The 26,350-nt window shown below is 35.1% G+C and overlaps 2 protein-coding genes across 4 annotated transcripts in view; one reads left to right on the top strand and one right to left on the bottom strand.

The window, feature by feature from the left end:
• LOC121733534 (proto-oncogene tyrosine-protein kinase ROS) overlaps positions 1-17,773 on the bottom strand; it is a 50,518-nt gene extending 32,745 nt beyond the window's left edge. For both annotated transcript variants that reach the window (XM_042123803.1, XM_042123804.1), the window contains exons 1-2: positions 17,458-17,773; positions 14,655-14,714 (exon numbers count right to left, since the gene is read on the bottom strand). In XM_042123803.1, coding sequence (XP_041979737.1) covers positions 14,655-14,714; positions 17,458-17,598 — 201 coding nt within the window. In that variant the 5' untranslated portion in view covers positions 17,599-17,773. The remainder of the gene's footprint in view (positions 1-14,654; positions 14,715-17,457) is intronic.
• A 6,066-nt stretch (positions 17,774-23,839) lies between these two features.
• Positions 23,840-26,350, top strand: part of LOC121733501 (hexokinase type 2) — a 44,813-nt gene continuing 42,302 nt past the window's right edge. Inside the window, exons 1-2 of one of the 2 annotated variants that reach the window (XM_042123762.1) lie at positions 23,840-23,928; positions 24,533-24,649. In XM_042123762.1, coding sequence (XP_041979696.1) covers positions 24,626-24,649 — 24 coding nt within the window. In that variant the 5' untranslated portion in view covers positions 23,840-23,928; positions 24,533-24,625. Of the gene's footprint in view, positions 23,929-24,463; positions 24,650-26,350 lie in introns of those variants that run through there. The other variant, XM_042123761.1, reaches the window with a different exon arrangement.

The raw sequence follows: 26,350 nt of genomic DNA, 5'->3' as shown, positions 1-26,350 counted from the left end.
ATAGGTGGCAAAAAAGAACGGAAAACTTGTGTTAAACAAGCAGTGTTAAAAATAGCTATCAGTATCGACAATAAAGAGCTCTAGGTAGCGACACATTTTGTTTTTACTTAAGATAACTAAAATGTAATAAAAACGGACAAATGATAAGAATTTAGAATACTACATAACAATACCTGTTTGAAAATTCACTGATTGAATCTAATGCATGAGTGTAATATGAATGGAAGACAAAAGACTGACGATTGTTAAAACAACTGAATAGAAAACAGCCACCAATGTATTTAGTATCAGATAGTATCTGGAAAAGTTAAGATCTAATGTTTTTCAAGAGTAGTTGCGAAAGCGAAAGCAGCAAGCATAACAATCTATACTAATATTATAATTGGGAAGTTTGTTTGTTTGTTTGTTTGAACGCTCTAATCTCAGGAACTACTGTTCCGATTTGAAAAATTCTTTCAGTGTTAGATAGCCCATTTATCGAGGAAGGCTATAGGCTTTATTTTATCACGCGTATACTAATAGGAGCTAAGAAATAGAGGAAAGAGTGGAAAAAACGGGAGGAATTTATTTGAAAGGGCTTATTTGAACGCGCTAATCTTAGGAACTACTGGTCCGATTTGAAAAAAAATTTCAGTGTTAGATAGCCTATTTATTGAGAAAGTCTATAGGCTATATTTTATCACGCTAAGACTAACAGGAGCGAAGAAATAGAGGAAAATGTGGAAAAAAACGGGGGAAATTATTTGAAAGGGCTTATCTCACGAACTACTGGAGCAATTTTTCTGTTATTTGGCACAGATAAGAAGTAGACCACGTGAAGGATCATAGGCTATTTTTTGTGGACTAATTTGTCTGTGAAATATCTAAATTACGCAAGGGAAGCTCCGCGGAACTTCATATTTCGCGCGGTCACGACATCACGCGTAAACGGCTGGACCCATTTTGCTGTTTGGTTCATTTTGTCTCGGAAAAATTTACGGTTACTACACAATATAAGTACTTTTATGATTTGTGCGTAAACTGTTCAATCTATTTTGATAGAATTAGATATGGAGATACTTCGTACGTCGTTACGTCTCGGGAAAGGACAAGGAATACTAATTTTGTCCCGGAAAATGTATGGTTCTCGCACGATAAACTTTTATGGTTAACGCCTAAACTATTCAATCTATTTTGATGAAAGGCATGGAGATTGGAGATACTAATTTGAATCTGGGACAAGGAATGTTTTTTGTCCCGGAGAAATGTGCGGTTCCCACACAATATACTTTTCTGATTTGCGCGTAAACGACTCAATCGATGAACGGGAACAACTATAAAGATAAACTAAATTCCACGCGGACGAAGTCGCGGGCAACAGCTAGTATATGATAAAGGGGTATGAAGATTTTGGCCGACTTCCTGTCCGCTATTGTGTTTTTACGCGTTCACAATTATAATCTTGGACAAAACCGCGTAAAGTGTCACATTTCGAAGATTTGAGCTGCCAAAGTTGCAATATCTTAAATTGGTAAAACTTTGGCCGCTCATATCTTCGAAATGTGACACTTTACGTGGTTTTGTCCAAGATTATTGTTTGTTTGTTTTGGATGTTAGCACATGTTAGCTATCCATTTTTGAATAAAATATTCGTTAACGCGGAAAAAACACAATGGCGGACAGTAGGTCGGCCAGGCTCCATATAAAAATCTTCGTACCCCTTTGATAATTTTTCACCTAAGTACCTACTCTGTCTTGTATACCCACAGGCCACAGTCTATTGACAATACACTATAATTTATTATCATTAAACCACGGCATTAAACATTTAATATATTATTTACTAGAGTTAGACGATGCCCGCAACTCCGCTGCACCAAAATCCGTTTATCGCGCGCCGCGCGGGAACTATACATTTTCCCGAGATAAAAAGTGTCCTATGTCCTTTACCGAAACTCAAAGTATCTCCCTGCCCAGCAAAATCTGTTCAGTGGTTTGGATGTGAAGAGGTAAAATACAAAAGACAGACAGACATACTCAGACATACTTTCTCATTTATTATGTTATTATGGATTTTATACGTCACATGAACTGGGATTTATATTATTTACTTGTTCATTCATTTAAGCTACTCCGGCAACGGCCTGTATTCATTCACGTCGGATATTCAGCAACCTTGGTGCGCATCACGCATGCGCAGCGAGAATAAACGCCGTCGACCGCCGCCAATAGAATAATCGCCACTTGAGCGAGGATAAAAACCGAATACACGACAGCATACATGTTTGTGCTCATATTTTCTTTATAAAAATTACAGCCTTAGAATCAAAAGTAAACCTTTCTTCCTTCACCGTCTCTGCTATTCGTCTGTGGAATTCTTTACCCGAAAGCATACATAAGTCCAAATCTATTGATAATTTTAAAAAAAGACTCAAACAATATTACTTAGATTTAGCTGCAAACTCTTAAACCCTTACGATTTATCCTCTTCTTCGATTCATATTATTATATTACTTATATGTATTTATTTTATTCGGTATAAAGTATCTATTATATTTATTTGTGTATTATATTTATTTATTTATATACTAATAGTATCTTATCTTATTTTTATTTTAAAAATTTTTAGTTATATTTTATGGTTGCCTGGTAGAGACTGCTTCCAGCAGTAAGGCCGCCAATTCAAACTATTTCTGTTTTTGTAACGTGTGTAAATTGATCTGTTTTGTTTGTTTGAATAAAGAGTTTTTTATTTATTTATTTATTTATTTATTTAAACCTCTACGACGCTTTTACTAATAAAAATTCATACGAGGTCTGCTTATATTTTTCCGGCACGTTGGAAAAGTCACTTGATAGACTATAAAGACACCGGACCTTGAATATACAGTGTGCTAATGTACTTTTACACTTTTATCCTTGAAACCATCAAATGAGCCCGTCAAAATGAACAACTGTCATGTTGAGTAGTAGAATCTTGCATTCTACTCCTTTCATTTTTTATTATATTTACGTAAAGTTTGTGTAGTTTATTATATATCTTTAATATAAATATTATAATATATTATAGTAAGACTTATGTAGTATTTTTAGCCATAAGTATTAGATTGTTTTGTTTTAAGTACTTATATTAATTTAAGGTTGTCTGTAAGAAACCGCTTTCAGCGGTAAGACCGCCTGTTTGTACAGGATCATATATTATTTTAAATTGTAATTTAGTTTCTAATTTTTGTACAAATAAAGCATTTTCTACCTATCTATCTAACTTTTTCTATGCGAACAATGCTGGGAACTCAAAAAAAAATGCCGTCTTCATAGTTCATACCCATACAGATGCCCGGATCGGCAATTTGTATGGGTATGAAGGCGAATTTTTTCGAGTTCTCAGCATTGTTCTCATAGAAAAAGTTGTTCATTTTGATGGGCTCATTTGATGGTTTCAAGGATAACGGTGTTTATATTAACATCTTGTATAGAAAGGGCATGTTTCACCACTTCCTGATAAGTTCCCGATAGCCTATCCACAACTCATCTGACCGCTAGAATATGAAGGATCTGTCAGATAAGTTGTGGATAGCCTATCCGGCACCTAACTTGACAGATAGAGTATGAAAAATCTGTCAAAAAAGTTGTAGATAGCCTATCCGGCACTTTATCAGGAAGTGGTAAAACAGGCCTTCTGTGTTAAAATTTTAAAACCCATTTCGCTTTAAAAATAGTTTGACGCCACCTTCTTTTTAAATTCCTAATCATCTTTAACAGGTAGAGGGACTTTAAAAACGGGCGTTTAAATATTCCAAAATAGGACTGATTAGATTAATTGACATTATGGACAACGTCTAGTTATTTAATTAGGTAAGAAGATAAAGTTACCAGTCTAAAAATAGTGTCAGGAAATGCCAAAGCATTTGTCTGCCTACAATCATAGTTAAGACTGTTTTGTAAGTCGTATATCATAATTAAGACGTCTAAGAACTTAATCAACGATTATGCTTATTCAAATATTACTTGCCTACGGTTTGTAGACAATCTTGGTTCAAGGAAAATTTATGCTTTGTCTAGCATAATATTTTACGCTTTCTATGTCATGGGATTTTCTATTTTGGTTTCACATAATTACCATAATTTGTCACACCCGCCAGTAATTATTGCGTATGTAAATTAGTTTAACCTCCCAACAATTCGTAAAGTCGGTGCTACATGGGCGCTACGAATATTGTAAAGCTTGAACTACTAGGTATGTGAATGTAGGGTTTTTCTATATTTTAACCTACGAATAATAAAAATGTTAACAGATATTGTTACACTGAAAAGTCCTGAAGTGAAAACATATTTTGTTCAGATTTAACTTTTGGCTATTGTTTTTTTTTTTTTTTTGGAATCTTAGTATAAAACTGTGACGATAGAAATAAGATGTTGTTAGTAGAAGTTTCTGTAATTTTCTTTAAGTTGACTAACATAAAATGTTAACAATATTGTTTTAATTGTAATTTACAATTATTGTTAAAAATCCGTCGCAGTGTCCAATAACTGTGTGAGTCATGTTTGTATTATCGCGCATATTTCAATTAGTCCACCAATTGGTATAAAAGTGGACTCGTCTCCGAAGAAAGTTCTCGTGTGAAAGGGCTTATGCGTTGTGGTACGATAAATAAGCATTTGTGCATATATCTGATTATTAATGAGATGATTTTTTTTCAAATATTTATCAATCAATAATAATGTTCTATATACTTGAAAAAACTACTTGTTACTGCTGTCTGTATATCAACGAATAAAGCTTTTAAAGCTCCCTGAGGTTAGGTTAGGCTGTCCTCTCTCTCTCTCTTTTAAAAAATGTTTCTCTTTCTGTAAATTCTCGTTTCTTATGAAGAGACCTGTATGGGACGTATATATTTATTGTTTTGAAACCTTCTAAATCAACTACCTGCCTAGCATACAATTCTAGCTAGCGTGGGATCTATTCGTCCCCTAAACGCAAATAATATAATGAACAAGGAACATAATTTGAAAAATTAGATAAAAAATTCAAAAGCCACGTCAAATTACAGTTAAAATTATTCATTCATATGCATACATTATTCACTGCTATGGACCTGTGGCTACGTACTGTTTTGACGGTTTTGCTCTACTGAATATCGGAATAAATTAATGTTACATTGTGATTGTATCCCGGTTCCCACGTGGATTTCATTCCGATACATTATATTCATAGTTTTACGAAATTATTGAGCTGTGAATGCGTTTTCACGGGTAATGAGTTGGGATTGCGTTTTAAGTGGAGCGAAGTTGTTTCAACCCCTGACTTAGGTACCTGATCGGTCGTAAAGGTGGAGGGTAGAAATTTAAAAACTAGAGATGAGATATGAAGTTAACCTTGAAAAAAGGCTACAGGGGAATACATATAATACACATTCCAGTTACCACCATAAAAAATAATATTGTGAAAGATTGAGAATCTCTTCTTAGAACTTAAAAAAATTGTTGTAGATTATATAGACAAATGCATTATCCAAAAAATTACGTGTTCCAACTGCAAAACATAAGACAAAAAACCGAGAAGGGAAATGGGCATAGACAGTACGGAAATAGCTTCATACGAAACCAATTTTTACGAAAATTGGAAGCAATTCGACGTATTTTTACCGTGGATCATAAATTGCAATATTGCGAACACTTTATATGAACTCTAAAATAGACGAGGGGGGAGTCGGCTGGCAACAAGCAGCTTCCTTCCTCCGTCCATCCGGTGTCACACGCGACCCATTGCGACCCATTGCGACCCATAGCGACCTATCGCGACCCCATGCCGATGGTGAATGACCATCGGAACTGATTGCCATTAAGTTGTGCGACGGAAGGATAAAAGAACGGACCCTTTACCAAACATCGGTGAAAAAAAGAATTGTAATGCCAGTAATAAAGACTAAATTAACCGCTCGCTAAGAAAATATATTGTTTGTTTAAGTTACTCTACATCGTATTTAGAGCCCTTATGTATATAGAGAGTAACCAGCAACAGCCTAAAAAACGCTTTTTACATACATACCTCTATTGACATAATATGGTATTTGAAAACGTAAGACTTTGCTAAAGTAAGTAAATAAAATTAATTATGTAAATATATTTAGCTATCTATTAAAGTATATATCCTTACTCTCTAGTTTGCAGTTCATACGTTAAAACAACAAAGTAGTCATGTTATGTGTTTTAGGAAATAGAGTATTTACTGCTGATGAGTGTTTACAGGAACTAGAAACTAAACAAACAAAAGGCGCAAGGTGCAACACAACCTTTTCCTGCGCCTGCGCATCCTTAAATAGATCGACGTGTACAATCTCCTTCGCACCTTCACATTATTTCGGACGGATGAAAGACAGGAACAAAATGGCGTTAGATAGGTCTACATCTTTTCTTGTAGCAATGTTCTCTTAAGGTCCTGTATTCCCAGAAACGGACGATTTTCAAGATTTAAAAGTGACAGTAGACACAAAAATATAGTACTTAATTTAAATTCTGACAAAAATATATGTATTAGTTAAGGATCTAACACAGTGGAATTTATATTCCATTACACAATATCATGAACTTCACTCGATGAAAAAAACACTCAAACTTACCTCTTCTTTTAACGAATTTTCCATACTATGTCTAAATTATTTGGAATTTTCAGATAATTTTTGCACTGAATTAAAGACAAAGAATATATCTAGGGCGATTCGTTTTTTTTGACTCGATTTAATTGATGTATAAAAAAACGACGATCAAAAAACTATAAAATAGCAGGCGCAAAGGTTCGGCTGGTACGCTTTCAATCACACACTTTGCGCCTTAATCTAGAAATGTTCTAAGTTCCTAATGAATAATTAATAATCCATATCAATTTGCTATGGTAATCGAAATTAATTAAACAATCATGATCCACCATAGAAAAGAAAAAATATTTTTATTAGGGTTCATTGAAACAAATTATTGCATATTATAACTGCATATGGTATGACCGCCATATTTCCACGAACAGTATCAATTTAAGTTCAGAGTAACGAGTCAATTTAGTTCGAATTGGAGGGTGCGGCCACTTGAGAGTTTTTGCGGGCGCGTAAAGTAGCTCCAATAATTTTGACGGATCCCAGTCGTAACTGTCAAAATGGGGGAGCGGACCGTTTTACGTCAATTCACAAATTGAATGACGGGTAACATAATTTGGGAGTTTTTTGTTAAACGTCAATTGCTTCTGTTAATGTTGATTGAGCGAGCCAGAGACTGAACGCAAAATTATTGTAAAACCAGAAAAAATATTTTTCTGGAGCTCATATTTAATTAAGAAATCTGTTTTGAATTTTAAAGTTGTTCTAAAGAAACTCTATGGAAGCAAAAATAACTGTTGTTAGTTGTGTAGATATACAAGTATTTAATGTTACTAGAGATCGCCCAATGGTCGAAATTCGACCTTAGCTTCAACGACATTAGGACTACTACTCTATATTTTGTAAAAATATATTGACTTTATCATATTTTTTTCAACTCTTGTCACTGGGACTCAGCTGACTCAGTCCGGTCGTGTAAGCATTGTCTATGCGCTTCAATAAAAAAAACTATAATCCATTTTCAATTTATCACCTTGTTGTCAACAGACTTCAAGCATAAATAAAAGAGTATAATTCGTATGTATAGGCTTGTCACTCAAAAATCTGTCATTTTTCCTAGTGTGTGTGTTGTTAGTAGTGTGTGTATTGTTTTATTTGTTAAAAATATATATGATAAAAGCATAATTTCAAAATAATATTAGCTCGATGCACTCCTTCACCATATAAACTATAACTGTACAAAATTTCATTCACCTAGGTTTCCCCATTTTTCGTCAAAAGGGATACAAAGTTTTTGGCTCACGTATTAATATATAGATTTTAGTTTATGTAAAAATTAATAAATTATTCGTTGCAAAGTCGCTATATCTACTTATTTTATTGATATTGGCAATTGACCTCGGCTAATAACTGTTAATATATTAAGGTCTGCTCAAGTGAGTTTGTCAATCCCATTAACCCTAGAACCGTACCCATCTTAAACTTTATCTAACGGTACCCTGGGGTACTAGTGCACCCCAACAATAATAACACATTTTTAAAAAGATATTAAAGATTTTATTATTAAATCAACTTACATAGACTTTTTAACAATAATCTCAGTTTTTCTAAACATAATTAAATCACATTAATTAGGTACTATAAAACACTTTTGGCATATTTTGTTCTGGTGAACAGTACAAATGAAAGTTTTGCACGTCTCACATTGCGTACGTGATTTGCGGTCTTTGGACCTCGGGAAGAAAAAACACCTTCCAGATTTGAAATTAGAGAAGCTATAGAAGGCGTTGGTCGTTTTTTCTCTAGTATATCACCAATACTTATTTGTTGGCAAAGTTCGGTATTGAAATCTGTCTTCTAGGTGCGGTTTTACGAGATCAAAAGCGAGAGTCTTCAGGCAAGTGCGCCTTTTCCTGAAAAATTGCTTATTAGCAGCATCTGAATAGAATGTAACAGTATCATAAAATTGATCCCCACAATATTTAGTATTCCATAGAACACACAGAGGCTCCAGCGGCGAGTTTTGCGCGACACACTGTAAGTATGACAAAGCATGACAAAGCTATCCATGCCATACACATTTTCGCTGCTTTTCTGTTTTTTTCTACCTCTACCACGTAAAATATCTGGAACGCTGAGGACAGTGACTGGTTACGCATTAGAACTGAACTGCAAAGTTACTTCTTCTATTTCTTCGTCTGAATCAGGAGGTGACTCTACTTCTTAAGAGTGAGGACTCTGAGAAAAAATTACGTGATCGTGAAAATCTTGGATAACTTTATCCAGCTGTTCATCAGATGCCTCACCTAAAAACAGATTTTCAGCATCTTCCGATTCCAGAAGAATATTCTCTATTTAATTTTTACTCAAATTACGTCTAGACTATCTGAAAAAAAGAAAATAAGTTAGGAGTATATAAACAATCCTATAATGCCATCAAAAACAAATAAACTCACAGTATAAAAACTGCTTGACCGATCTCGATAAATTTTATGTCGGTTTCATCAAATTCATGCCCACAAATAACAAAAATAAAACAACAAAAGGATGAAAATGTTCAAACAATAATACTTACGTTTAAAGTACCCTGGGGTACTACAGTACCCCACAAACAATGTACCGCTTCCACTTGCAAGCAAGAACTTCGCCCGACTGAGGTATCAGCGCGCCACCCCGTCCCACGTAAATACACGGACGCGCGAAAGAAACCGTCGAACAGTAAAAAAATATAACGAAATTTTTGTTATTTTTTTCATTTGTACCCCAGGGTACGGTTCTAGGGTTAATTAATTCCTGCATAAAAATTGAGGGCATTTGTAGCACTTTAAGTTTACTGAGTTTTCTTTTTAACAGAGGTTTATCTTTTCAATAGTGTGGTTAATTGGTTAACGCTTTGACATAAGGCGTTAGCTTTAATGGAAAAACTGTAAACTTTTGTCATAAAATGTGAGAAACCGTGCATAAATAAATTATTTATGTAAGTAACTTTTTAAGGCGTTTATATTGACTAAGGTCTGTGCAGCGCTGAAAATTAAGTAAGTATGAGCTACAAAAAACAGGAACTTATCTTTGAAATATCATTCTTTCGACATTCTCTACAAATTATCTACGACATTGTCCAGATCCCCAGACCTAAATCCAAATTGTTAAAAAGGGGTAACAAAAATAAGTATTAATACTTTAGGGTGTGTACGTGTTCCTTGCAGAGAGTTCACTGTGAAAGTAGCAGCGCTGAAAGACCAAATTTTTTTTTCACTTTTGTATGGGGAAACTTGTGACACTCGGGCCCTTGCCCATACAAAAGTGAAAAAAATTTTCTTCTTTCAGCGCTTCTACTTTCACAGTGAACTCTCTACAAGGAACACGTACACACCCTAAAGTATTATCACTTATTTTTGTTACACACTGTATAAAACAATGATAAGCACATTAATTTTTTATTTGTATTTTAGGTACTTATGCCATAAACAGGGTGCAATTAATCCTACCGGCCAATTTTTTTAGGGCTTGGGTGTCATTAGGATGGACTCTCCATTTAAGCAAAAAAAAAAATAGGGTGTTAATTTTTTTACAATAACATATTTTGGGCGGGCCATACAAGCCGCATGTATCCTGACCGCTGAGCAAAGATCACCACAAAATGGGTACCAGATGATAGACGACTCCGCCGTGGCCGGTCTCGAGATCGCGCGACGAGCTAGACAAATACGAGCCAGGTTGGCCTACGGCTGCGTTGGATCCTTTGCCTTTGCCCAGAAGTTGGACAGCACAGGCTCTTAAAAAAACATATTTTATCCCACTTAAAATCGTTGCAGAACGGTCCCTTCGCGGCGGTGGGTAGAGCGGGGGTGGCGCCTCCCGCACGCGCGGCGCGGCGACACGTAGTGTCCATTAACTGTGGTGTTTTATTATAGTTTGTGAGTTTTATGATGATATGCGTGACATATTGTAATTGACAATAATAGGGAAGTTACCTAACAAAAATTAATCGATAGTTTAAAAAATATCGAATCACTTCGTAAAGGAATTGCAATCGAAATTATCGATTTCGTACTGACATTTCAGTGCTGCCGGCAATTTAAGATGGCCGCCCTTTTTTATCGATTTGATTTCGATTCAACATTGTCAATCTCTATTGACATAAGTTCCGTTCCATGCATATGACATTTTTCAAATGTTTTCCTAACAATAATTTTATATTCCTATTTGACAGTTAATATTTATAATTTTTATTAATAAGTTAGCATTTAGCATCTTTTCATTTTTATTCATTTACAATTATAGGAAACATTTGTTTTTGTAGATGGAATATAATTTATTACATTTTGTTTTTTTTTTGTTTTCTTGTAAAAAAACCCGTAGCAAGGAACATGAAAACTGTCACCCATATCATCTTAGAACGCACAAACTACAGATAGTAGATTCAGTATGTACTCCTGTGGTAGAGACAATACCTGCCGTGCTCTACTTAGTTTGAATTGTACTCAGCTCACAAACGAGTTCTGTTTTGACCCATTTTTAGCAAGTGAGTGATAAAATATTATGCAGTGGTTCTAAATTTTTCAACAAAAACTAGAATTCTACTTGTCAAGTTTTTTTTTAAATATAGAACTTTTGTAATTTACTTCTAACTTTTTCTCTGCAATAGTACTTGCTAGATTTAATAGTATAGTGCGATTTAGTTAGTCGCCCCTAGGGAAAGTAATGGTGATAAAGTAGGGCCTAATTTACTAGTAACTAATTGTATATTATACAACTAAATCTGATATAATATCTTTTTTTTATAATATCTATGGACGCTTCACACTACGTCAGTCTGGCCCCGTGCTAAGTACCTAAAGGACTTGTGTTACAGGTACCAGACAACGGAAATATATTTAATACTTTTATACTATACATATATTTAAGATTTTTATTATATCATACACATATTTAATATACATCTAGACCCGGGAACATTGAAAACTTTTTGTTCCGTCGGCGGGATTCGAACCCGCGACGTCGGCTTGAGCTACCAACGCGCTCACCACTGAGCCACAGAGGTCGTCAAATATCGATATTTGTTAGATTTTGTTTTTGCATTTATTGTATGTTTTATAAACATAATAATATTGTTGTTTTATTTACTTAAAACACGATTGTGAACAGTAGGTATACGGGGCTTTGAGAACTGATAAGGGGATTCTATTGGATCCACTAGCAAATCTCAATGAAGTCATAAGAAAGAAAAAACCAATTTTTAAAAAAATGGTTAACTACCGTCTAACAATACATAAACTTGTTGTAACTGTACAAACATTTTTTAGTACTAAAAAAAGATTGGGAAATATAATGTTGCTACAGGTACTATGAGTACTTTAATACTCTACTTAAAAGTTTTGTGTTTTTCTTTTAATTTATTGTAAAGCAAGAATACCTAATGTCATTCGTCAAAGTCGTTGCAAGCATGCAACATAGTATGGTCAACATACGGTTATATACGGTTATAAATATATCCATATATCATATCATAATATATTATTATCAGATGTTTTTAGAGCAGTATTCATTAAAGCCTTATATCGCGTAAATATGTTAAAGGTTAACTCGCTGATACCTATTATCAATAATGTTCACTAGGTAATTATTTCATACGGCAATTGGTAACTGCAGGGATTTCAACATCAACATTACCAACACTGTTGGCAACTTACAACAACGTAAAGGTACTATCAGAGATTTTTTGTTGATTTCTAGGCAAATGGGGGACCTACGTAGTTTGGGTCGCGTTACGTCCAACCCAGCCGACATATTACAATTAACATTGAATTGACATGATCCGACCAAATGACGTCGGTCTGTCAACTGTCTAGAAATCAATTTCCTCGATGGTACAAGTTGGAACTTGGAAGCCGGCTTCATGAAGCGGCAGCAGACGATGTGTCGTCGCGACACTAGTTTCTATGTATTTCTATGAAAAGTGCGCTAGCTTCGTGTCGTTAGCTGCGCAAGGTATTTACATAGAAACCAGTGGTGTCGCGAGGACACTTCGTTTGCGGTTGCTTCATGTCGCCCGCTCCCAACCGACACCATAATAGTTACATACAATAATTATTATTACTTCTGATCTCTCAGTGTAGCGGCCAAACCGCACGTTCTCGCGAACGAGAGCATATTACAAGCTATGTAACATGTAACAAAACAAAGTGATACTTCAGGGTGTGTGTGTACCCAACCCAATATAAAGTTTACCGTGAAAGTAGCAGCACTCAATGATTTACTTTTGACTTCATGATTCTATGAGAAATGCCACAACGTCGCGAACGTTTCCACTGTCCGTACAATAATTTAAAAAAAGTTAAACGTATGAATATAATACGACCTACATATTTCTTTCGCTAAAAAAACTCTTCGAAACTTTATTTACCCATCGCTATTATGCATTTAGGATGATTTAGTTACCGGATAGTCATTCAGAGTTATGAAACTAAGCTATATCTTATGTTACCATGTGCTCGAGATAGTGTAGGTATCTATTAGTTATCTGTCTTAAAAAAGAGGTTCTTTTGTATGATTTTTTCAGGATTTAAATACGACTTGACGTCCCAAAGCCCAAATTTACTCGACAATAATATTTTAACCGACTCCAAAAAAGGAGGAGGTTCTATGTTTAGCAGTACTAACATATTTTTGTAATAAAATAAGTTATCAGAAAATGTTTTTACGACACATTGCCTGCAACTCCATTTCAAGATTTATGTTGTTCACGATAGCGGGTAATAATTTAAAGTTTAGTACATTGTTATTAAATCAATAATAATTAATTATTCGCTAATATATTGTGTTATTGTTTTGTGTAATAAATTTTAAGTCTATCGAGCTCCAGATGAAGTTCATTTGTGCCAACAATTTTACAAAGTATTAAAATGTTAATAACATTAATTATTATTACCTTTAAGTATATTATAAGATTAAAGTAGCATTATACTGCTTGTAAAATGTAACCTAATTCTATAAGTCCTAGATCAAACAAATACTAAATAGGTAGACCGTAGGAAGTTTTGCAAGATCCTAGTCAAGTATGTACACTGTAGATGGAAAAGTCTATATTGTTAGGTCTTAAGTATCCTCGGGCCTTCTCCCGTATCTGGGGGGACCCAGTTTGGGATCCGCTCCATGTGCATATACGGTGCGCCGATATGGGCCGATCGACTGACGACCAGGACCAGGAGGATCCTAACTGGGTTACAACGGACGATGGCAATCTGGCCGAAGCAGCCATGGCCAGATGCGAGCAAAACACTGCTTGCCATCATTACAATGACCATTGAATGTTGCTCGTCTGTCCCGCTTGGAGCAGACAAAGAGCGGCCCTACAGGCCACTATTGGACCCGACATCACGCTGTCGGAGACCAAGGGCCAGACATGGTCGCGACATCCCACCTTAGCAGGGGAGCTCGGGGCGTCGGTAAGGGGCTGCCGTCGCCCATGACATCGAGTCCCGGGTAGGCCACGATGCACTAGGTATTCCAGTGCATCGTCGCAGAGTAATGTGGCATGGTGTATCCACGAGTTGAGCCTGAAGAGGCATAGGTGGTGGGGCCGCGGTCGTGTATCACGCGTTTCCCGTAGTCCCACCTTCAGGAGCAGGAACACAGTTGGGGTTTTAGTGGGTGCGTCCCGGGTGCGTCTTCCGTCTGCCCCGGGGGGTCCCACATACCTCGGTGGTCCCAAGACCAAGAGCAAGTTAATATTAATTATTATTCGAATAAGTTTTTGGTTATTTTTATTGCATTAGTGATCTGAAGATAAGAAGGTTTCTTTTCGAGCTAGGCCGTTTAATCGTTTAGTAATAGCTTGCCTTTAGCTCTATCATTTGTATTAATTATTGAATTCACTCTGCCTATCAGCGTTCACGTTCCTCATACTTCAACAAATTAATAAATATTTAATATTTAAAAAAACAATTGATATCCAGATTTCACAAGTTCACCTTCAGTAATCACTACCTAAACGTACAAACGTATAATATTTTTAAATTGCTTTGTCAAAACAAATAAAATTCTTATCACAAAAACTGTAATCAACTTTGATTGAACAATTTATACCTGTTGTACGCTGCAGTCTGGCCCGCAGCTGACGTCATAATGCCCTTCGCTGGTTCGGTTCTGAAAAAAAAATGAGCCGTTAAATTGTGACAGGTAGTTTTTTAATAATCAGGTGAACATCCACCGGAGGTCCCCTGATAGTTTCCGGCGTGCGCACGCGCAACGAAGCGTGCCGATTGAGTCCCTGCCTGCCATTATTTTAATCTGTATCACAAACAATTCGTAATGTAAGTTGTGCCTACAAAGAACGCTAACTGTGTCTGTCCAGATCATGGTCATCATAAGCTCATCTTATTTTTTTCTTTTCTTATGCTAAGTACTCACATACGGTAGTGCTCGTCAGTTTTACTCAATCGTGTGGGCCGCAAAACTGACAGCTCGAAGGCTCGCTTCGAGCCGGCTCGATGGAATTAAATATGTCAAATATGTTATTTCCTGCGATTCGGAGTAAAACTATCGAGCAAAACCGTATGTGAGTACTTAGCATTAAGTAGGTATATTATTTTGTTTAAAAAAGCGATTGTAAAAGTTTTATAAACTTTCTAAATTTCAGGGTGTACGTATTTAAATATCTGAAGTAAAAAAAAAGTCTGACTTACCTAAATACTAAATTAATTAAAAAACACATTTCGATAATGGTGTAAGTTTACTGTTTATTTTTAGGTACCTATCACGTGTTATACCTAATACTCACAAATTACAATAAACAATTTACTTAGATTTCCGATGAAATCATTCAGGTTTAGTCCAAAAGTTTGGTTTAAAACTTTGCTCAACAGCGTATAACTGTTACGTCGAATGTTTAAATCCATAAAAGTATCAATTACGATGGCGCAATGTGAAAAACAACAGACCAGTTAAAAGGCTGTAACCCAAAATTCACAAAAAACGTAACCACAGCCAGGATCACTTTACGCGAAGCCCTGAAACTGCCTGAGATATGGCTCTGGCGTTCCGGTCTCACGATAAAAATGCATGCAAAGCCTCGATTTGGTACAAAATAAAATATTGTTTTATATAGCTTGTCTCATAATGTTGAGGGAACGATGTGTTAGTGTTTTTAATTTAAAAGGCACTTAAGTAATTAATAACGTGACTGATTTTAATTTTTGGCAGTTAATTGGCACTGAGTTAAGTCGAGTACGAGAAAAAACATGGGAAACTGTTTTGCAGTAATTTGGTACGTATCATGCATTTTATTATACTAGCAGAATTTCTAGTTTTACATTAAGTTTGCCAGACTTTGGTTTAATATTATAAATTCAACAAAAATACAACACAACAAAAGCCTACAGCTTTTCGTAGCACCCGATCCTGAGCACATTCTCTCTAACATTAAAGTAACTCTTGACTCTTTAGTTGTTTAAAAAAATAAGCATAGACAATCTGCGTACACAATATAAATGGAATGCTCTATATTTAGCACTACACTGTCGGACAATTAGCAACAATTAGTTGAGCGTTGAACCGCGAAGCGCCGCAGGACTCTTATCTGTATGTGATTAATTCGCACTATAGCAATTAGATAAGACGATCATTATAGACTACGATCTATAGAAGTGCAGGGCAGTATAGAAGTGCTCTTTAAAACTTTGATTGAAGAAACAAGACGTGATGTTTATTTGATGTTGTAAAAACTTATACACTTCTATTATGTACGCCTAAAAATACTGTTTAGGTAGGCTGTGATAATGTGTGAGAAAATTTGCTTGTAATCGTGTTGATTGCTATCAAAATCCGATCAGTATCGTTGTGCTTTCACAAAGCTACATAATATATGTATACATCCATTGTAATCTTTTGTTAACAACATTATTGCGGTTTAAAACGATAGAGAGTGTAGTACATCTGGAACCTAGATATCTAGACAGACTTACGCCAACGACACTAGAGTCTAGGTTCTTATGCAGTTAAATTCGAGTTATTTGAAACTAACTGAACAATTGCTGCAAATGGCGTCCATTACCGCGAGTAGGATTACTTGAGCTCGTCTACAATCAACTAGATCTAGTTGTAAGTGACTCTAACAAATAATATATCTGATACAAATAATTTATTTTCCAAAAAATACATATTCACATCGGTTTATGACAAATACTTAAGTACCCACACTAGGCGTAGCCTGTCCTATGGTGTGGGGCATTTAAGAAATTGTTCTCAAAAGATTTTGATACATAATTTTGCAATTAAAGAATAAGCTAGGCTAGGAAAAGAACTCTTAAAGTAATGTACGTGTGTAATAATACCGATTAACTTTATTAATGGAAAGCTCAGATTTAGGGCCAATTTCACCAACGTCTGTTAAAGTTAATGCTCGAATTAGTATCACGTTATTTCTTTTTTTTTCATAGTAATGAAAAAGAAGACATGACATTTTAACAAGCCATTAAAACTAAAAGACGTTGATGAAATTGGACCTTAGTCGTTAAGTTTTAGTTGAGTTAGACAGAGTTATAGACAGTATACACAATTTTAGTTATACAGATATTCAAGTGAGTAGTACTCTTACTTGAATATCTGGTTTATTTTCTGTTTCCCTGTCCCTCGGGCGCTTCTAATTTTTTGTGGTCTCGGTAACCGCTGTAGATCCTGCTAGTTAGTACACCGGAATTGCAATGTGGTGTGATCTTTTGAATCATACGAGAAATAAACAAAACTGGCCTTAAAAAACATATCTTAAGCTTCAAAAAATTGTATGGTAAATTGTAAAGATCGAAAATGCACTTGCAACTCGTTTGTATTGAGTTTTACAACTTTTTTAATAGTAGGTTACAAGATGCTCTTTTTATTTTTGCTCACAAACCTGGAATGGGCATTTCTCGTTGCATCGCGCCATCGCCTCGGATTTCTCCGTGATGAAGCTGTAATCTGCCGCAATTGTCCGGGCGGACAAAGCCAATCCGACCAACACTAGCCATTTGTGCCAATTCCGCGGCCCGCTCATTGTGCTCTACTCACTCACACACTGAACATTATAATATTCATTACGTTTCCATATTGTCAATTAAACTTTTATTCCTTTCGACGCTCGCGAATCGCGATGACTAGATAAAAAAATAAACAGTTCAAATCGCGCGCGAAAGTGACGTTCGAAATTAAATGTCGTGCGCGTGCGCAGTGAAAGCTACTCGTGTAGAGACTGCGCGGCCGCCCGCCATGCCGCTACGAGCCGCTACGCTTGGGCGCTACATCGCGCCTACAATCACTTATTATTATTACTACTTATATGAGTAGCTTTAGATAATTTTGTAAGTAAATAAAATATTTGGCTTTTGTGTTTTATCGATATGTTAAACTGTGCCGCATTTGGTGTCTTTTTGAAATGGTACTCCATGCTAATTAACATACATGATACAAGGGACGATTTGGGACGGACGGACGGACGGACGGACGACGAAAACACCAAACTGTGCTAATAGTAGATATTTTTAAAATTCATCATAAATGGAACAACAACTAACATAATTAATTGAACTGTCACATTGTTTACGAAGCCATTATTTTGACGGTACGTGAACAAAAATTGTTTACTGCTGATATGATATAGTAGGTCAATGTCGTACATAATAAACAATGATGTATGTTGTGGAGTCATATGTTTGACCCGTTTTGTATATCCTCCGACACAACGGGGTCCGCGCGGTCGAATAAATCTGTACTAAGGACTCAAAGTGTTAAATGGATCATCAGCATTATCAGAATCTTTATAAAATTTACTATTATACTTATGGTGAGCCAAAAGTAATTTTAATTAGGAATTTATACAGCGCATTATTAATCCTTTATAGTTTATGCATAAATAATAAATGATAGTGTATCACATAGAAGTGATGATACTTCAGTTTAAGTTGTGTATATGTGTCGCTGGAACGGTAACTTTCGACTTCTAGGTTTCTATAAGAAATGTCCCAACAGCATGAATATTTACTCACACAAATCACATCTTAATGTTACTCAATGTATAATATCTCCTTACGGGTATTATCTCACAATAATATTTTCTTGTAAGATACTATAATATAATTTCTTGAACGGAATTGCGGGCAAAAGCTGGAGGGAGTATCATAAAGCAGTGTTATATCTGCAAGGACATTGTCCGACGTAGGTACCGATACCCATGTATATTGTCCGTTTAGCACTACGCGGGATTTCAATTAGTTTAACTATCAACTAACTTCCCACGCCTAGTGAATACTGTAGAATGATTTCATCTCTACATTTAGGAATCTACAAATAATATTGGGTACCATCGTAATTCGTAATAGTAGGGAGATAAAATATGATGTCTATTCTTACTTACTACTCTTTTGAACTAAGGCTTCAGACTTAAAATCAACGCCGTGCGCCGCTCGTTTTTCGAGACTTGACGTGCTTGAAGGCGTTCCAACAAAACCTTAGTTCATAAAACAAGGAAAGAAAAACAGCAACATTAAGTTAACATACAGCTACATCAGTAGTAGGTTTGTTTGCCAGAGTAGGAGCCGTAAGAAGACGTTACAAAAGGTGATGAACATGACATAAAATAGTTATACTAGTTCTTTTTATTATGTTTCGTTATCGTGACAAAACGAATTGTAAAGTTTTTTTTACTTGTTTATATTTAATTAAAAATTAAGATACTTGCAGTGACATCTATTACTACTTTAAAGAACTAAAACGTGAACATAGCTTACGAATTAATGTTCTAACTGTTGCCTAGATGGCGCCTAAGGTAAATTAGTTCTAAGTTTAAAAACTTTAACTAGATGGCGTTACAGTGAAGTTTTTTTATAAAGGAAGATGGGCGAAATTCTACGTAAATCAGCCTTCTACGGATATTAACAAGCCATATTAACAGGGGCCGTTTCACCACTTCCTGATAAGTGCCGGTTAGGCTATCCACAACTTAACTTGACAGATAGAGTATGGAGCATCTATCAGATAAGTTGTGGATAGCCTATCCGGCACTTATCAGTAAGTGATGAAACAGGCCTTAGTCTTTGGAAAAGGCATTTCTTGATATATTATTAATGACATTTTTATTGAAGAACTGCAGATTAACCCATAGGTGTAACACAAGGGTCAAGAAAGTACCTGCTTATCGTGAGTCGCGACTCGCGACGTAGAATTTATAAGTAAATATAATATGTACACAATACATCATCTGGATGTTTACAAGCATAATAATTAGACTTTGATTATCACTAATTAAGTATGTAAAAAAATGTATACTTATATGTATACTCGTACCTAAAGACAATCACCGACACTCCCGCGTCACAGCTACGTGGGTATAGGTACTTATGTATAATGTAATATGTACCTATTATAATTATTTGCGTCAAATTTTTATTTTCGGACGACGAACTGTATTATGTACACTGCTTTCGGCATTTTAAAGGAACATCGAAGAGTTGAGTTAGTCTGCTTGCAAAGAGCAATTGAAAAAATAATTTAATGCTGTCGTATAGGCTCTACTGATAACTACAGTCATACAACTGTACTATAACAAATTAATATTATTATGATGAAAAAACTAAACTGCAGTTCAATATAATTATTAATTACCAGCCCTGTTAATTATTATAATTGGGCGTTTTTTTTTTATAAAGTAAGGGGGCAAACGAGCAAACGGGTCACCTGATGGAAAGCAACTTCCGTCGCCCATGGACACTCGCAGCATCAGAAGAGCTGCAGGTGCGTTGCCGACCTTTTAAGAGTACGGGCACTAGTGGGAGTGAAACAAATGCGTCACTCGAGCTGGCGCGGCTCGTGTGATTTTAGTCGTTAAATTATTACGTGTACGTTAAGTTTGAATGCAATTTTCTAAATATCACCTTTTACGACTCTCGAGTTCTCGAATCTCGGAATCGGCTCCAACGATTTTCATGAAATTTTGTATATAGGGGGTTTCGGGGGCTATAAATCGATCTAGCTAGGAATCATTTTTAGAAAATGTCATTTTATTCGTGTTTTATCGAATACCGAGCAAGGCTCGGTCAAATAGCTAGTAGTAATAATAACACATCGAAAAAGGACGAAATTTTCCATAAAATTATCTAGAATTATGATTTTCTAGTGTCTGAGGGGGAATATAACCTATAAATTAATTACAATATAAAAACAATAAACATTTTATTGATTTTCTAACAGGGAGGGTCGTACACTTAAAGATAAGTAAAATTGGTGCCTCATAAAAAAATAAAACTGTAAAAACAAATGCTTACGTAATGGAAAGAAATAAAAAAGTTTATTGGCTGATAATGTAAGTATATGGTTCACGAGAAGAACATTTTATACGTGGGAGAGCCATGCTTCGGCACGAATGGGGCGGCTCGACCGGAGAAATAGCACGTTCTCACAGAAAACCGGCATGAAACAGCGCTTGCGCTGTGTTTCGCCGAGTGAGTGAGTTTACCGGAGGCCCAATTCCCTTCCCTACCCTCCCCTATTTCCATCCCTTCCCTTCCCTACTCTCCCCTATTACCCTATTCCCTCTTAAAAGGTCGGCAACGCACCTGCAGTTCTTCTAATGCTGCGAGTGTCCATGGGCGACGGAAGTTGCTTTCCATCAGGTGACCCGTTTGCTCGTTTGCCCCCTTATTTCATAAAAAAAAACTACAGAAAAGTATACCTAGACGAAAACATCAATTCCTTGTAAGCATTTTGCAAGAATCCTACTTAGTATGTACTTTTTTCTTCCAAGTAAAGTTAAGTACATAAAAGTTGTACCAAGTAGAGTTAGTGAAGTAGGCAAGTACGGTCAAAATACGACAGTATATTATAAGTTTATGGTCAAAATATTATATCGTTTTGGAAAAACATTTATTTTTACCCTGCCTACCTCGCTAACTCTGTACACCGTACAAATAGTACCATAAGTAAACCTGGCGAAACTAAACTGTACTACATGTACGGTGTACAAAGTAGACTACTTGTTAGTTTCATTACTTTATCAGTTTAATATATTTTATTGCTTTATTTTTAGGCGCTCAGTAATCTATTACCTAACTAATAAATTAAACATAACCTACGTCTACTGTTCAGAACAATAACGAGGGAATATCAGTGACTTGATACAGGAATGAATATAAAAATACTTAAAAACTATATAGAACGTAATTAATTTTGTTAAAAAAAAAGGAAATATTATGCTGAATTTAGAAGGAAAACTATCACGGCTAAGAAGACTTCATATTGAGTCGATCAACAAAAAAATGTATTCTGGAACTTTTCGTTCAAATTTCTTTGAAAGTAACTGAGATGATGTTAAAGGTGTAAAACACGTTATAAATGTACATTTATTGACCATAAGTACAATTTTTTTTTTAAACTAGCGGTACTACTTGTACTATTATCTATTCTGTGGCGGTACTACGCAATGCAACCCTATTCGGAACGTGCACGTCAGTAGTGACATATTTAAAACGAAGTTTTAGGGGCATGTGTCAAAAAATAAACAACAAGAGTTTGTTTATTTTGTAAATATTATAGCAAATAAAATATATTTAGAACAATAATTAATGGTATTTGGGTTAGATTTTGTTAAAAACTACTTGTGGAAAATGAATATAATCATAAAAACTGGTTTTGAAAGTGTAAAACACTCAATAAGTTTCAAGGCCCAATCTATGCTAAAAGGAAATAAATTGGTGTTAGCAGGACATGTAAGGGATGTAGAAAAGCTAAGAACTAATGGCAATGTTATTTAATACGAGCCAATATAATTCGTTGAACATCGGTGACTTTAGCACCCTATAAAACAAGTTCAAACGTAAGTAATGAACCAACCAAAAATGTAACTAAGCATTTAGATAAAGCAAGTCTAAACATTTTTATTCATTCTTACAGATAGGTAATAAATGCAGCTGCGTTTATAACCAGAGCGGCAAGTGCAAACATATTGCTACTTTAATCAGTACCTAACAAAAATACAAGCAATACTTTATACTTACAAAAAATAAATGTAATGTTTTTAAAAATCTTGTTTTTATTTATTTTTTACAGCATTAATACTCTGGAAGAAAATCGGAGTCTATAAATTTACTAAAACACTGCAAACATTCTTCATGTTTCTGAGTCTTTGCATTAATACACTTTCAATCAATGAGTTTCTAAAATAGTAACATAGAATATCATTGCTTTCAATCACTTCAATATGGATTCTTACTTGAGCAATATTATCAGCGAGCAAGTCGTTTCGGTTTCCTTGTGAGAGTACTCGTTTTGTTTTGCTCAAAATGGGGACATAATAATTTTAACTTTTTTACCCCTTTCACTAAGACTTGCTTACTTGAAAAACTTTTTCATTCAAATTCTATCTCCAGCTTCTAAAAGATCAGTTAAACTAGATGTAGTATCTGGTTTATCGTCATTTGTGAGTCACTGTTTCTTCCACCTGATACTTTGGATTTAAATGAAATAGGTAGGTATTCTATGAAACTATCTCTGCAAGTTTTGCCGTCGGGTTTTGGAGAATATGGTGATCCATCATTCATCAACACTAAAACAATAGTTAGGTACTCAATTAATATAATAAAATGCAACTCGAATACAATTGACTTCACTGATAATGCAATTTTAGGTTATATCGAATCACATACTTTTTCATTTTTACAGCAGCTATCTGATCTCATTTCCTAGTGGATTTAGGAAAAACATTAAATTTGTATACTGACTACCTATTTTTGCTGTTATTTTTGCAGTCTACGATACAAAAACCATTAAGACCAATTTCTAAAAATTTCAAAACAAGATTGACAAGTTTGTTTGACTACTAACTGAGCCCCTTTGGTTGCATATTTTTGCCACGGCAAACGCGGCAATCGCTTTCTTTACCCCCTCCACCCACTTCGCACGCTCCAAATATTGCGCGTGGCCCGACACGCACTTGGCCGATTTTTTTTTACCTCTACCTGTACCCTGGGCGCCGAAGAACTCTCGCCCAGGGCGCTGGTAGTATTACAACCGGCACTGTAGATATTTCTCCTTAGGGGAAACAAACAGCAAGTTTTGTTTTCTCGGAAAACTTTTTAACGGAAAAACGGGTAATTCTATATTGGCATATAAAACCTCAGGAGTCGTAGCTATATATAGTAGCTACACAAGAAAAATAAATAATATGTCAAGATTTTGGACGTACGTACACTGATTCGAGCAAAATGACGTTGATTTTGGAAATTCAATAATATTTTTAACATCGTTTTATCCAAAATTCCAGTAACAAAATTTTAGGACCTATTGTAAAAATTTTAGGACCGTACCTACTGTAAAAAGGCTTGCCCTGCAGTCAGAGGTAATTTGACATCATACATACATAACAGCTGGTAGAGCTCCAAAAGCTTAGCTGCTGCTTTTTCAGATAATATGGTATTATGATTGTAAATTAAGGGCCTGTTTCACCACTTCCTGATTAACGCCGAATAGGCTATCCACCACTTAACTTGACAGTTAAAGTATGGAGAATCTGTCAAAAAAGTTGAGAATAGCCTATTCGCCACTTTATCAGAAAGTGGTGAAACAGGCCCTAAATAATGTAAAATCCAAAATATCCAGCAGTGAGTGATCTGATGATAATAAATTACATAATATTACATACATCCCCCATATGGAATTTTACAGTTATCGTCATTTTTAACGCGTGACGCAAAACCATCCAGAAGTAGCCCCACAAATACGCTTATTTTTGCAATATGAGAGCCACAGTTGAAGGGAGGTCACATCATCATCACTATCGTCATTTGTCAATTTGAGATCGGTCATCAGTTGCAAGGCGCAGGGTAAACCCCTACAGTAAAATGAATCGTTTTATTGTCTATGACAATCCCCTCGGAGCATTATCTACCATATAACCGCGGCAATTGTTCTTTAATTTAGATAAAGTATATTGTGGTTTGCAGATAAAGACGTTTATTGAAGAAAACTCAGAACTCTTGAGCTCTGTCGGTCTCACTCTCAGTGCATAACTTGTTCGCGCGCGGTACACTAGCAAAATGGCGAAAACCGTCGATCCCAAGGTAAGTGGGATCATAAAATAAGCCACAAAATAAGGAAAAAATATACTAAACTGGTATATTAGAAAATATCATATGTACTGGTTCGATGGTATGTTATAATATTCATCTGTGTAGAGTTGTAGACTGTAGTAGATTAAAAAAAAAAATAAAAAAAAAAATTCAAAATTTTTATTTGCAACCAAGTACATATATATCAACATACATTGACGAAATATACAACTTATGCCTTGTTCGGGCGTTTGCAAAACAATTACAAAATTATCATTTTAATAATTATAGGTGTGTGTAAAATAATTATTACTTTACACAAGTTAGGAATCATTTGAACTTAAAGGCAGTAAATATTATTTCATTACTTTTTTTTTCATTAGTTGTTTTGGCGGGGGTTTTTTTAAATTTCTTAATTTAATTTCATGGTATTCTAAATTTTTATGGTATTTTTTATGGTAGATAAATTTTTATGGTAGATTGTAGATATTATATATCTGTGTAGACTGCAGTAGATTGTTGGCAGATTGTAGATAATATTATGTTAATTTTCGATTAGAGAGTAAAAAAAAACTAACAGGGACCGTCCCTGTTAGTTTTTTTATTTCGTAATTTCTAACTTGCATAAAGACTACCGGGATCCCGGGTTCTAATCCTTTAATTATTATGATATAATACGAGTTTTACATATTATTATTATTAACATTATAAAGGTAGTAGTAGGATAAAAGGTAGCTTGTCTTATCATATTTTTATAGTAGGTACTATGCAATGCTTTTGGTTGATTTTTAAAATTTTTCGTTTTGATTGCAAAATGTAAAATACCAAAAACTACTCCTCTTTTCAATTAAATTCCGTTAAGTAAGGCTACACACAACCGCCGATACGCACCGTACAATCAACATTAAAAACTGTAACAACATTCAGGCAAGAAACTCCTCCGAAACAGCTGGACTGATTGTGCTGGTGCGTTAATCATATAGGTCTGAGAATCTGCTAACTTAATATACTTTCATATCCGAAATAACGTAATTATTATGTAGAACAACGATACAGCTAGCTAGAATGAATAAGACAATATTGTAGAATCTTTGTTTTTAAATAAGAATATAAATATATATCTACCATTCATATTAAACAATAGAATATAAATTACTTTCAAGTAGGTATATCGATTGCTCTATCGCGTTAGAAATTACATAAAAAATCACATTGTGCACGTGTTTGTTAATCAAAGCAAATTGGCGTGGAATATGATCAGCATCTGACGTACAGTCGACAATTTCGACCTTACCACTTGACAATAAGGCTCACAGATACACCGGATATGTATAGGACAGTATCTACGACTTACGAGTAAGATGCGTAGTAGTAATTATAATAATTATAATCTACGTTCCGGTAGACAGCACACAATGGGCTAAGTCCTATATGGTTACAGGTTATACTTATGTTATTCTGAACTATGGTTTATTAATCCTAACAATAAAGGCCCACAACAATAGATTACGCGAGTAGAATTAAATAGCAGGATGAAATCAGATTTTTTTTTACTTTTTTTAAAGCCCGCTGTACACATTGGGCTAACATTGGGCCAAAGCAATAAGGCAGCTCATGGATCCAACGTGTAGAGTATGGAATGTTGCATAGACTTAATATATAATGTCGTAGGTTTATGGAATGTTGCTCCTAACTTATGGAGCCTCTACACGT

Source organism: Aricia agestis, chromosome 14 (genome assembly GCF_905147365.1).
Source record: "Aricia agestis chromosome 14, ilAriAges1.1, whole genome shotgun sequence".
NCBI classification, from domain to species: Eukaryota; Metazoa; Arthropoda; class Insecta; order Lepidoptera; family Lycaenidae; genus Aricia; species Aricia agestis.
The sequence above is the reverse complement of the archived record's forward strand: the minus strand, read 5'-3'. Positions and strand labels throughout refer to the sequence as shown.